General features: G+C 39.9%; 1 protein-coding gene across 2 annotated transcripts in view; it reads left to right on the forward strand.

Moving 5' to 3' along the window:
- Positions 1-14,205, forward strand: part of DPH5 (diphthamide biosynthesis 5) — a 53,032-nt gene that overhangs the window by 36,200 nt on the left and 2,627 nt on the right. For both annotated transcript variants that reach the window (XM_070746454.1, XM_070746455.1), the window contains exons 5-7: positions 1,575-1,695; positions 8,869-8,908; positions 11,483-11,586. In XM_070746454.1, coding sequence (XP_070602555.1) covers positions 1,575-1,695; positions 8,869-8,908; positions 11,483-11,586 — 265 coding nt within the window. The remainder of the gene's footprint in view (positions 1-1,574; positions 1,696-8,868; positions 8,909-11,482; positions 11,587-14,205) is intronic.

Consider the following 14,205-nt stretch of genomic DNA (forward strand, 5'->3'; position numbering starts at 1 on the left):
TGAACAAGAAAACATCCGTGTCACTCTCTTGGTTTATCATTTGTGTTTAATTTTTTAAAGTTCGGCAAAGTTTGTATATCTATTAAAGTGTCCTTTTCCAAATTATTATCTTGGATTGTCTTTTGTAGTTCTACCTTCCCTACTTTATCTTCTCAGATAAAATTTATTCCACATTGGTCATTCCTTTATTAACATTTTTTTACAGATAGTCTATCCATAGAAACAGACTTCATTACTGACAGTGCTGATATTCTAATCACTAACCTTTGGTTTTATTTTTCAAAAATCTCCTTTAACATCTCTGATAACATTTAGTGTCACTTTGTAAGTCACATTATTAAATGACATCAAGTTTAATTTTTTTCCCTTCTGCTTAAAATCTTTAATCGCCCCTAGTGTTCAGTTTCTAAAATCATCACTTATCTTTTATTATGTATGAGAAGATTATTATTATGACTTGCAGTAAGCAGAACAGCATTTCCCACAAGAAGTTGTTTTTGTAGTTAATTTCAACATCTTTCAGTAAAAGTCAATATTATAATTTGCCTGGGTACTTAATCCGCTTGATCCATTCTTAGATCAAAAACTTACTCAGCTGTTTGCTGTTTATTTCAGGCTCTGTAAACTTGTAATTAATTTTGCTTTTGTTTGGAGTTGAAGATAAACTCAACTAATGGAAACTTTTCAACTTTGTCCTTTGTCTCTAATAGTTTTAAGATGGCTAACAGGCAATTTCTGAAAGTGATTTAAAAAATGAAGTTTGCAAACGTAATGTCATATAAAAGACTCCAAAGCAAAATGATTGGTTCCATCATCTCCCAGTGCTCAAAACCATGGAAAATCATTGTCGGTAGTTTCCTTGTGAGAAGCAGCCTTCAGAACTCTCTTGTTGTCTTCTCTGAAAAGGTTTCAAGGACCTGATCAATCCACTGGATCCTGGGCCTTCCTGGGCCATGGTTGCCAATTTCGCTCGCCATATTTCCTCTGGAAGTCCTACTCAGTAACTAATTTTTGATGGGACTGAAAAAACCAATAGCATCTAGTATAGCAGTTCCTTCTCTTTCTCTATAGGAAAACCCTGTGAGATTGGTTGTGTTGAGATATATTGACTGATTCAAAGTGATCACAGAGGCTCATTGTGTGAAAATAGATTTGAGCCTGATTTTCTCTGGTCCTAATCCAAACTTCTACTTTGCATTGAGATTCATTGAGGTATATGAGATATATTCCACCCAGAGTCTTCCAGGAGTTGGATGGCATATAAATCAAATTAAATTAATTAATTAAATTAATTAATTAAATAAATATATAGCTATACCATTTTAAATTAGCAATAATAGACAAAGAAGAAATTGGAGCACTTCCAGGACATTGTAGAAATAATTTTCAAAAACATCTCTGACCAATGTACTTCAATTAGTTACTTGCCTTTGACATGTAAAAATAATTCAATGATTCTGGTACATTAGAAAAGTCCCATAATAATGTTTATAACCAGCTTTTATATTATTTATGGATTACAGTATTATGGTGATTAAAGATTTCTCTATCTCTCTCTTTCTCCTTCTTTATAGCTCTACAACTTTGGAGAAACAGTTTCTATTGTATTCTGGACAGACACATGGAAGCCTGAGAGTTTTTTTGACAAAATTCTAAAAAACAAAAAAAATGGAATGCACACTCTTTGCTTACTCGGTAAGAAACATTTGCACCTGGTATTTATTTATTTAGACATGAGATTATAATAATTCAAGCAATTGTTGGATGTCTTTTTTTAATTGCTCATACACCACGCAGAATTTTTGCATTACACATTTGTCATAAATACACTGTCCATTAGCATGCTTCATCAATGCGAACTACTGCACTTTTGTGAATAATTGAATAATTCATCCTTTCTGATCGAATAAGAAATATCAAATAAGAGCCGTTGTGGCGCAGTGGTTAGAATGCAATATTGCAGGCTAACTCTGCCAACTGCCAGCAGTTCGAACCTGATCGGTTGAAGGTTGACTCAGCCTTCCATCCTTCCAAGGTTGGTAAAATGACCTAGATTGTGGGGGGCAATATTCTGACTCTGTAAACCATTTAGAGAAGGCTGTAAAGTACTCTGAAGTGGTATATAAGTCCAGGGGTAAGTTCCAGCTTACCTTCACTACCAGTTCACACTGCAACATTTCACACATGGGCCCTTCCCCTTGCGCAATTCTGCTTCTGCACACGCTTAGTAGCTATAATCAGCTGATCAACTGTGCTTCAGGCAAAGGAATAAAGGTAAGTATAAACCCGAAGGCGGCCAGGAGGCCCACCTTTTTCAAGCAGCAACAGAGGAAAAAACTGCCAAACAGTATAAAATTCAGAAAAAAATCCCAAAAGAGATGGCAGCCCCCATGGATCAGCAACCACCAAACCAGATCCGTGATGCCATCGTGACATCACCAGCGGCTCACTACCAGTTCAGCTGATCCAATTCAAACCAGGAAGTAGCCACCCCTGTATAAGTCTAAGTGCTATTGCTGTCAAATTGTAGATAAAAGTGGAATGGAAAAAGAGATGAGCCTCTTTTGCCTTGTATGACTGCTATCTCTGCTAATGTATTGGTTAGTTGCTTACATGCTTCATCTGGTCTTCAAATGAAAAGAGGTCCAAAGTTTTTTTTTTATAGGAAATGGGGGGGGAAAGCTCAGGAGAAGGAAGAGCAAAGCCCCACCACCACCACCACCACCACAAGTGTCCATATGAAGGTGGTCTTCTTATATTTGCCCCAGGGTACAATTTGTTTCAGGCCTTTTGTCTTTATGGAAATGTTCATCTAAAACTTAGTACAATGGAATGGGAAAAGCTAATAATATAAATTGAATAGTAATGAATTAGTGTTCTCTTTAACATTTGGAAGAAGTAGAAGTCTAAGTCTCCCCAGTCACTAATTCCCCAATTTTAAGAAATATGTACTCCTTTATCTAGCACAAAGCTGCAAAGAAACCTGAGTCTGAATAACAACTGAATAGTGCAGAGTCAGGAGTTTTAAATTGCCCCACTGTAAGAAGTTTTAAATTACAGTTAAGAAGGTCACACAAATGTGCTTCCATTATTAAGGGGGTGATCCTAGAATGTCTTTAAAATGTTTAAAATAAAAGTTTTAGCAAGGCCACGATTGCCTAGCTACTTATTATTTTATTTATTCATTCATTCATTCATTCATTCATTCATTTATTAGATTTGTATGCCGCCCCACTCTGAAGACTACTTACTTTTCCTGCTTCTGAGTTTTAATACACTGCTCAAAAAAATAAAGGGAACACTCAAATAACACACCCTAGATCTGAATGAATGAAATATTCTCATTGAATATTTTGTTCTGTACAAAGTTGAATGTGCATAAAAGCATGTGAAATTGATTGTCAATCAGTGTTGCTTCCTAAGTGGACAACTTGATTTCACAGAAGTTTGATTTATATTGTGTTGTTCAAGTGTTCCCTTTATTTATTTTTTAGCAGTATAGTAATATGATATATAGAGATTGGCATCATCCACTGTAGAGGGAAAGCAAAAATACTCATTATTTCTGATATTTCTATTGTTTTTTAAAACTAATCAATGACTTGATCTGCAGAAAAGGAAGCAGCCCAATAGATCCTGTAGCTAAGCACAATTGCACCAGTCTTTTCAGACAAAATTGGATTTAACGTGTAAGCAAAGAGACAATCTACAGAGCCAAACAAACATGGAATTGTTATCAGATGGAAATTGGACTGATGTAATTAGCTCATTCAGTGTTCTTTAAATACCGGGGTTGATTTAACCGTAGCCTTTTCGGTGATCGTGGGTTGGTGGTGAGTTCTTGCAAGCAGCTAACAGTCTTATGACCTCAGTTGCTTTTCTTGATTACAAGCCAGGAGTTCCAGCATTGTATCCCAAAACCTCTTAAGTCCAAAAGCAATTTCTCTGCATGTTTTGGAAAGAAAAGAATTTTGCCAGCATATAATCAGTCAACATGATTGCTACAGAAATTGGTCTGGAAATAATTGACACATTGGGGAATTGACTGGAATTGTTCCTCAATTATTGAAATGCTGCAGTAGCCATATAACTATCTAAACTGCACAGATGTTGGCCATTTGGAGTGCATTTGCAGAGAGCTAGAGAGATTTAAAATTGCATTTCTTCTCTGTGATTAATGCTGAATGAAAGGAGATGTTACTGTCTTTCTGTGTACACATCAGCTTGTCAAATGTTTTGGACAATGTTCTGTCCAGCAGGTCTCCCACTCTTCTTTCTTAATACCTGAATTCTCAAATCCCTTCCATTTTATCTACTACAGTGATACCTTGTCTTATGAACTTAATTGGTTTCAGGATGAGGTTCGTAAGACGAAACAATATTTCCCATAGGAATCAATGGAAAAGCGATTAATGCGTGCAAGCCCAAAATTCACCCCTTTTGCCAGCAGAAGCGCCCGTTTTCGCACTGGTGAGATTCCCCTGAGGCTCCCCTCCATGGGAAACCCCACCTCCGGACTTCCGTGTTTTTGTGATGCTGCAGGGAAATCCCAGCAGGGGAATCCCAGCAACACAAAAACGGGCACTTCGCTGGCAACGGAAGTCCAGAGGTGGGGTTTTCAAAATTCCCATTTGCGCTGCTGCGATTTCGCTGAGGCTTCCCTTGCTGGGAAACCCCACCTTTGGACTTCCGTTGCCAGCCGAAGCGCCCATTTTCACGCTGGTGGGATTCCCCTGCTGGGATTCCCCTGCAGCATCGCAAAATCTGGAGGTGGGGTTTCCCATGGAGGGGAGCCTCGGGAATCCCACCAGCGCGAAAACGGGCGCTTCATCTGGCAACGGAAATCCAGAGGTGGGGCGTCCCAGCAGCGGCAGCGGGTTCATAAGGTGAAAATAGTTCGGAAGGAGAGGCAAAAAAAGCTTAAAACCCCAGGTTTGTGTCTCGAAAAGTTCGTATGACGAGGGGTTCGTAAGACGAGGTTTCAGGTGTGTCAAATGTAGATTCCCAATCCTCCAAAGGGAAAAGACTAGGGAAGATTGAATCTGCCCATGGGGCAGGGGTGAATACTCCCAGTTCGCTCATGCCTGGGGTTCATCAGAGCATGAACAGAGCGTGAGGCTCCACCCACCGAACCGGATGCCGCCATTTGGGTTCTTTTATCCTCTGCACATACGCAAAGCATTCTGTGCATGTGCAGAGGGTAGAAAAACCCAAATGGCGGCATCCAGATAGGTGGGCGGAACCTCGTGGTCCCTTCACGAACGGCTCTCTTACAGCCCATAGGCATGAGTGAACCGGGGGTATTTCCCCCCTGCCATGGAGTATGGTTTGTTTCTCATAAACACACACACAGTCACGCAACACAGACACCTCTGTATTAAAAATATTGAGGAAAATTACTTGAGCATTTTCTTTGCACAGAATGCCAAGCCATTCTAAGATAGCCATTTGTAAATAAATCACAATTGTCTGGGTTCATGTAAAGTGCTCAGCTGGAAACCTGATGTACAAATTACAATTGTTTGGGCCACACATCAAGTTCCAAGTGTATTCTGGCTTATCTTAGTGTATGAATACAGTCACTGATTAATGTTGATATATGAAAGAAGTATGAATAGCTGGTTAAAAATTAAAGTGCAATTATGAAGTGATTGTATATGGAAAATGAATTAGATCCAGAGTTCGAATGACTAGAATAAAAGAATAAAATAAATTAGAATAAAATAAACACTGGATATAAATGACACTAAAATATAAAGAGAGGGCAATTCCATTCTTAACAAAAAAACAAACTTGGAGGGCTCTTTAATTTATCATGTGTTTACCATCACATCACCCACAATAAAAATCCATAAAACAAGTCCAGTAATCTCAGTCACAAGCAATTGGGTAAAGCTACCATAAATAGCCCATTGTAATTCAACACAACACAGTGCTGCTTTAAAGACTGCCTTCTTTAAACCTTGAGGGAGGAGACTATGGGGGGACAGTGGGGTACCCATTCCAAAGAAATGAAGGAACAAGGCCACTAACCAAATTTGCTGCTGCCCCACTTGGAGTGGGAGAGCCAGAATCGTTCTCTCTCTGATTGGAGTGCACTAGTTAGGCGGGTTCAGATAATCTATGTAATACCTAATCCAGAGGGTTGTAGATCTTAATATCTGTTGGGAAACTACCAGTAAGGCAGGGAGGAGGGGGTCAAGCAGGGAATTAGTTTTGAGTCCTCACACAGCCACAAAAGGCATGAGCTTGATCCCATCTAAATTCCAAACACATGGATTACACATAGAACACTATAAAGTGGATGACTTGAACCCCTCGCAAATGGACCTGCTTGTTTTCTGCTGATAAGACCAGCTCTTTGAATTATATTCATAAACTATCGGAGGGCAATGCAGCTCCAGATTTTATCTTGCTAAAGTGGCTCTCGCTGGCCACGAGGCAGGCAGCTGATGGAAACAAAACAGCACTTACATTTGCATCCATAGTTCCTCCTTATAGCTCATTTATACTGCTTAGGCTTAACAGGGTATCAAATTCAGTAACTAATGATCTGAAGGAAGTATGACACCCAATATGTTTTTCTTTTGGAAGATGAAAAACGTCAAGTAGGTTATTGATTGCTTCAACCTTAAATCGTATTAACACATATTTGGTTCCAGATGGTACAGCTATTAAAGTTGATATCTACCTAACAGACTTCAATTAAGATTGGTACTTAGGTTTAATGCAAAAAGAAATCTTTTTAATTATTAAAAATGGACTGTGTCTTACAAGCTGAGTTAGGTACTAGCAGAAATTCATCCTCAAAGAGTGGACCCTACAAAGCCAATCCAAACGCATAAAGAGTCGGGGTGGTGCAGCAGGTAGAGTGCTGTTCTGCAGGCCACTGAAGCTGACTGTAGATCTGAAGGTCAGTGGTTCAAATCTCATCACCGGCTCAAGGTTGACTCAGCCTTCCATCCTTCCAAGGTGGGTAAAATGAGGACCCAGATTGTGGGGGCAATACACTGGCTCTGTTAAAAAGCGCTATTGCTAACATGTAAGCCGTCCTGAGTCTAAGGAGAAGGGCGGCATAAAAATTGTATAAATAAAAATAAATAATAAATAAATAATAAGGATGTGTCAGTGTCAATCCCAGTAGCAGAAGAAGTCTAAAGAAAAAAATCCAGCAAAGATATCACCAAAAGACATAATCTGCTTATTACCTATAACAGTGACGGCAAACCTTTTTTGGTTTGAGTGCCAAAAGGGGGTGTGCTAGCATGCGTGTACGTGCCCAACCCCCTTCCCCCACACACACACGCATACACACACACACCCCTGAGCTGTCTCCCGCGCATGCACACAGGCCTTTCGGAAGCCTGATAGGTGAAAAAAGTGCCCAAACGGGCAAAACAGAAGTTCACTTACAATTTGCCATTGTGCTATTTTTTGCTTCCCTGAACCCTCTGGAGTGCAAAAAACAGCACAACAGCAAACCAGAAGTGTGTTTTTCTGAACTTCCAGTTTGTTCATTGGGGGAATTTTTTTGCCTCCGGGGCTTCAAGGATGCTTCCCTGAAGCATCCTGAGGAAAAACAGCCCACGCATGGAGTTGAAACATGGCAAAGTCTCATGTGCCCTCCGATATGGCTCCATAGGTTCGCCATCATGGACCTATAGAATGCTTGTTGAGCCCCCTAAACAAATGATTGGGAAAGAGGAAAAATGATCAGGACTCCTTGGAGCAATTGGTTGACATTATCTGGGATCCTCAATACCAATCAATTTGTGAAAATCCAATTGTTATGTACTAATATTAATTCTGTAGAGATACTCTGGAATCATTTATTTCTGCAAAACAGCTATGTTTTGGGGGGGACATTAATTAATTAAGAGCCCGTTTGGTCTAGCAATTAAAAAGCTGATCTAAAAACCAATAGACCGTAAGTTCTAGTCCTACCTTCTAGTCCTACAAGGGGGGGGGGGGGGTTTGTGGGAGAAATAGCAGATGGAAAGAATATTGGTATATTTGCCGTCTTCAGTTATTTATAAAAATAATAAATGTGAAATATAAAATAAATTCTTTTCTGCCTCACACACATACAGTACATTCTAAAACAGCTCAAAGACAGTGAATACACAGTGGTGGTATTCAGCTGTTTTGGGCGAAGTAGTAGTTAAATTGCTAGCTGGCCCTGACCCTCCCCTTCCCTTTCAGGAGTCCCCACGTGCCCCATTTTGGCTCCCAGAGAAGTGCAGGAGGCCTACTAGGCCCAGAATGGGATATGGGGATGCAGCGTGATCTCCCTGCAGCCCAGTTTTGCTCCCAGGTGGTTTCAAAGAGGCCCAAAATGGGGCACAGAGGGTGCGGTTCGGCGTCCCACCTCCTGCAGCCCAATTTTGCTCACAGGAGTCTGCAGGAGGCTTGGTAGGCCCAAAATGGGGCATGGGGATGGCATGTCCTCCCCCACAGTCTGTTTTTGTTCCCGGGGAAGTGCAGGATGCCGAGTGCTGCCTGTCACATCTTGGCCATGTCCACCATGGCCATGCCCACCTACCCAGTCATTAGGGCAGAGAACCAGTTGTTAAATTATTTGAATCACACCACTGGCTGTACAGCAACAAAATGGTAGCCACATATTGGATAATACAATAGAGCAATGAATATAATGGTACAGGCTAGCTGAAATTAGTCATATTTTTTTTATAAAAAAAACATTTTGGGGAACAGAGATTGTAAGATTGTGCATGCAAAAATGCATTAAAGAAGACAGTCTATGAACATATTTCTGTATCATACGCAAGGGAAAAAAATAAAATCTTGAATCTTAATAGTTTTTATAAAAATGAACTTCCAGTGTATCACATTTATGTTTTTCTGCAGACATTAAAGTGAAAGAACAGTCAGTGGAAAATCTCATGAGGTAAGTTGTCTTGCTGTATGTTGATTATCAGCATGTAACAGTGAGGAGTGTGTAGATAGGTTAACACTTGAAAGTAGAATAACTATTATAGGAGCCTGTAAGATTACATATTACATAATTAACACAGGAGATGGAAAGAAATTTTGATCATTCATACTCTGGATTATGGTACAGATCAATAGCAAAATTAAATCATAACTAAAGTCCACTGAAATGTTCTCAAGTATATTTCTACAAATGCTACATTTAAATATTTGTAGGGAATCTGGAGTAAGTATGCACCCAGAACTTTTTCAAGGATCCCCAAATTGTTTTGCAAATGTATATATATATCTCATCAGCTGAATGTAGTTGAAAGCCTTTGTCCAATCAGAAACAATGCTGCAATCCAATTTTGGCTGCTCTGAAATGCAGAGGTCGGATGTCTGATTGCATCCATATCCCAGGAGGCTTACTGATTCAACAGTAGCCAATTTAATCTTCACAACAGGGTGGCCACATTGTAGAATGAAACGCCCATCTACCTCAGGAGGCGCCACCAGGAATTGGTGCCTAAGAGATGGCACCATTGGCTTTCAAAACATCAAGTTGGACAGGGTCTTAAAAGAATATCAAGTCCAACTCTGGCACTATGCAAGATGCACTAGATTACTTCTAACAAGATGACTGTTCAGTCTCTTTTTAAAGACCTCTACTGAAAAAACTGCTCATCACAATCAGGGTGTTCCTCCACATAACTAGTCCAGGCTTTTCTCCTTGTAGTTTTAAGTACTTTTAAAGTCTTGTACAAACTGGAATTGGAGGTATCACTTGCCCTCTGCTTCAGGCAATAAAATGTCATTGGCCAAGCCTTACTTTTAGTCATCTTTTTCTTTCAAAGATAAACTGAATGCTTTATAAGCAAATGCAGTTCTTATTGTGTTTAGCATGTATTAGTTGTCTTTCACTTTAAAAAGGGAACAGAACGATATTTGCACTGATCCAAGTGTATTATTTATTAATTGAATTTGTATGCCGCCCACTCCCGAAGGACTCTGGGCGGCTAGTCATTTTATCTGAGGTATAATATTTCCCCACTCCCAGTTGTTCAGTATTTCTAATCTGGGTGGATCAGTCTGCGTCCTTAATCTCTTTGCCAGCTCATCTTATGGAACAGTTGATGGTTTCTGGACACATCCTTACTTTGGTTTAGCTTCATATACATATGGACTGACAATCTCGGGGGCAGGGGGAGAATTTATTTTGGAACTTCTTCATACGTTTGCTTGGCCAAGTCCAGGGTTGGCAAACTTTGCTGAAAACAACTCTTAAAACACTGGATTTTAGGGACTATAATTATGCAACTGGAGAATATATGGTAGGAAAATACAGGCTTTCCTTTCAACTTGGCATGGATAGCACGGGTCGCTGATGCAGGGGGAAGTATAACACTACTTTTGAGGGGGTTGAGGAATAGCCATGGCTGGGATTGTACTAGAAGAGTAAACAGAGGGCACCTCTTTTAGAAGTGGGGAATACATTCATCTGAATCATGCAGGCTGTAATTCCTTGGTTAAAAGCTTCAAAACAGCCACAGGTCTACCCAAGAATGATTCCCCTTTCCTAATGACATAAATGTTGGATGCAGCTTTTAATGCACATCCGAAGCTAGACCAGTGAAGTCAAGAGCAGAGTGCACCAATATGTTTCCATCTGCTGAACATACTGTTCACTGCTTTTCAGTTGTTACTGAAGTGACCAAACTCAGCCTAAGTCTTTCTAGGTTAATAAACTACTGTAACGCTCTCTACATGGGGCTACCTTTGAAAAGTGTTCGGAAACTTCAGATCGTGCAGAATGCAGCTGCGAGAGCAATCATGGGCTTTCCAAAATATGCCCATGTCACACCAACACTCCGCAGTCTGCATTGGTTGCCGATCAATTTCCGGGCACAATTCAAAGTGTTGGTTATGACCTATAAAGCCCTTCATGGCATCGGACCAGAATATCTCCGAGACCGCCTTCTGCTGCACGAATCCCAGCGACCGATTAGGTCTCACAGTCGGCCTTCTCCGGGTCCTGTCAACTAAACAATGTCGGTTGGCGGGCCCCAGGGGAAGAGCCTTCTCTCTGGCGGCCCCGACTCTCTGGAATCAGCTCCCCCCAGAGATTTAGAACTGCCCCTACCCTCTTTGCCTTTCGTAAACTTCTCAAAACCCACCTTTGTCGTCAGGCATGGGGGAATTGAGATATCTCCCCCGGGCCTATATAATTTATGTATGGTATGTTTGTAGGTATGTCTGCTTAAAAATGGGGTTTTTTAACTATTTTAAATTTAAAATTGTATATTATTAGATTTGTTATGAATTGTTTTATTGTGTTGTGAGCCGCCCCGAGTCCATGGAGAGGGGCGGAATACAAATCTAATTAATAATAATAATAATAATAATAATAATAATAATAATAATAATTTGTTGAACAAAAGGCAGTGTGCAAACCGACTCGTACAAATGTCAGTTTGTTGTGCTCATGAATCTGACATGACTAGGGTGTTTGAGCTCCTTGTTTGAAAATATTGTTTATTTTCTTTGGCAGGGGAAAGAAAATCTTTGAGCCACCACGCTACATGAGTGTGAATCAAGCAGCAGAACAACTTCTTGCAGTGGTCCAGAATCGGCGGCTACAGGGTCAAGAGCCAGGTATAACCTGTCTGTCCTTTCTGGTAGAAAGATATACTGCTTGAAATCTTGAAATTCAAGAACTCTTATGGTAATATGGAGATGGGCCATCCTGAACTTGGCAAGATAGAGTTTGCACGGAAACCAACATTTTACATTGGTTCATCATGTCATGTACATCACTGGCCTGGAAGCACATATTTAAAGGCCGTAGAATGTTGGCTTGCATACAAACCAGCCACAAGTTCAATGACCCAGTTTTGGGGGGGGGGGGGGGGTTTAACATTCCATATGGATATATTTCAAGAATGAATCATATTGACTTATTCATTTCCCACACTCAAAAGAAATTATGCATTTCCTTCATTTAGTGTGAGATTTGACTTGCCACAAAATTTGGCAATATTCATTCTTTTAAATATTAAAAGTGCTTTCCCAAATGGAGAGTGGGACAGCACTTTTAATATTTAAAAGAATGAATATTACAGTCCTTGATCAGCACAAAGAAAAATATGTATCGAATACCTTGCCGTCTTATATTCAACTAACCATTTGACATTGCACAAAGAAATACAGACTTTGGTGGGAAAACATGTAATCCCAAAGTAGTTGTTAGTAAGACATTTCTATGTTGTAGAAAAAAGAAACCTCAAAAGTTAAGTAAATTGATCTTGATTTGATCCTCAAGCATGTTGATTGTAAAATTGTAGAGCAGGGATGGTGAAATCAAGGGTGCACTATGACTCCCATCATCCTGGTCATGATCCAGTCATGCTCAGTAGGCATGACATGAATTGGAATTCAGCAATATCTGACTGGCTGAAGTTTTCTCATCCTTGCTTCGAGGTTTAAAATAACACTGTAAAGTAGAAGTGGCAGCCTTGGCAACTTTTAAGGCCTGTGGACCAACTCCTAATATTCCCCAGCCAGCCATGCTGGAATTATGGGAATTGAAGTCCACAGGCCTTAAAAGTTGCCACGGTTGAACCCCTCTGTGGTAAAGCTCCTGGTTGTTCAGTGTTTGATGCCAGTAATTTATAGCAAACAAGATGGATACTTGCTTTCCATATAAAGGCAAGATGGTAGCTCAAAGTGATACACTATTTATCAAAAGCAAACCTGGAAACACCGTTCATTCCTATGAAGCAAAGGAACATAAAACAATAATTATTAAGGAGAACTTTAACCACAATTTAATTCATCATCTTGGATTGAAATAACACAAAGCGAAACATAATACAATTTACTGTGTTATGCAAGTTATGGTTAGTGAAGACAACCCCTATCAAAACCGGGGTGGGGGGATGAGAGTGGGAGAGTAAAAAGACTCTCAGCAAATTCTTCTTCATATTTCTCTGGTTACAGGAACTTTTTGGGAGATGTGAAACTCTGTCCACAAATATGTCATAAATGCTTCATTGTTTTTTCATATATATATATATATATATATATATGTATGTGTGTGTGTGTGTGTGTGTGTGTGTGTATGTATGTATGTATGTATGTATGTATGTATGTATGTATGTATGTATAACTTGCATAACATATATATATGTTCTGTCGGGCTCTCTGGTACACTCCTCCCAAAAATTCACAGGTACACATTTCAGACACACACACATTTGAAAATTCAAAACAATGTTCTTTATAATGAAAATTCACATAAACTAAGCCCTCTTTTGGTATAGCAAAGAGCACTTGTCTCCAAACAAACTGGTAATTTGTACAAGTCCCTTATCAGTTCTGTGATACTTAGCTTGCAGCTGTGAGGCAATTCACAGTCTTTCTTCTTTCACAAAGTGAAACACACTTTGCTCTGGTTTAGTTTCAAAGCGGGGGAAAAGCAGCACACAAAAGGTCAAAGTCAGTAAAGCAGTCACGAAACACAATGATCAGATAATCCTCCACAATGGCCAAACCCACAGGCTGCTATTTATAGCAGCCTCACTAATTACCACAGCCCCACCCAACCACAGGTGGCCTCATTTTCTTTGATAATAATCTCTCAGTTGTTGTTGCCTATGCATCTCCTCATGCGTGGCTGTATCATTAACTCTTGTTTTGAATCCAAGGAGGAGCTAGATAATTGATCTCCTTCTGAGCTGTCTGCCACACTCTCCTCCTCCCTGTCACTCATGTCTTCTTGGTCAGAGGAGCCTTCATCAGCAGATTCCACTGGGGGCAAAACAGGCCTGCAGCATGTGGATGTCTCCCCCACATCCACAGTCCTTGGGGCATGAGCAGGACCAGAGCTAACCACAACATATATATGGTGACTGAAAACCCACCTAATTATTATACCTGAAGTTCAGATTCCTGCTAGATCACCATATTTCCTGTGCCTGGTCTGTACACATTTTGCCACATCCTATTACAAGGCAGTGTTACAGGCATTGCTCCAATTTTCAGGGAACTGATTGTAGATTCTGAAACCTTCAGAAGGTTTCCTGGCGTCAGTGGAAAGATGATGTAACTTTGAAGGAAAGGAAAGGAGAGTCGCTTTCTCTTAGATTTGCTGCAGAAGTCAAACTTTTATTTTTATTTTTTTTTTTAAATATTTTTATTATTAAAATATAGACATATACATCGTTATATACAACATATGATACAAGATACAATGCGGGGCATATCACATATAAA

This window comes from Erythrolamprus reginae, chromosome 3, assembly GCF_031021105.1.
Source record: "Erythrolamprus reginae isolate rEryReg1 chromosome 3, rEryReg1.hap1, whole genome shotgun sequence".
NCBI lineage: Eukaryota > Metazoa > Chordata > Lepidosauria > Squamata > Dipsadidae > Erythrolamprus > Erythrolamprus reginae.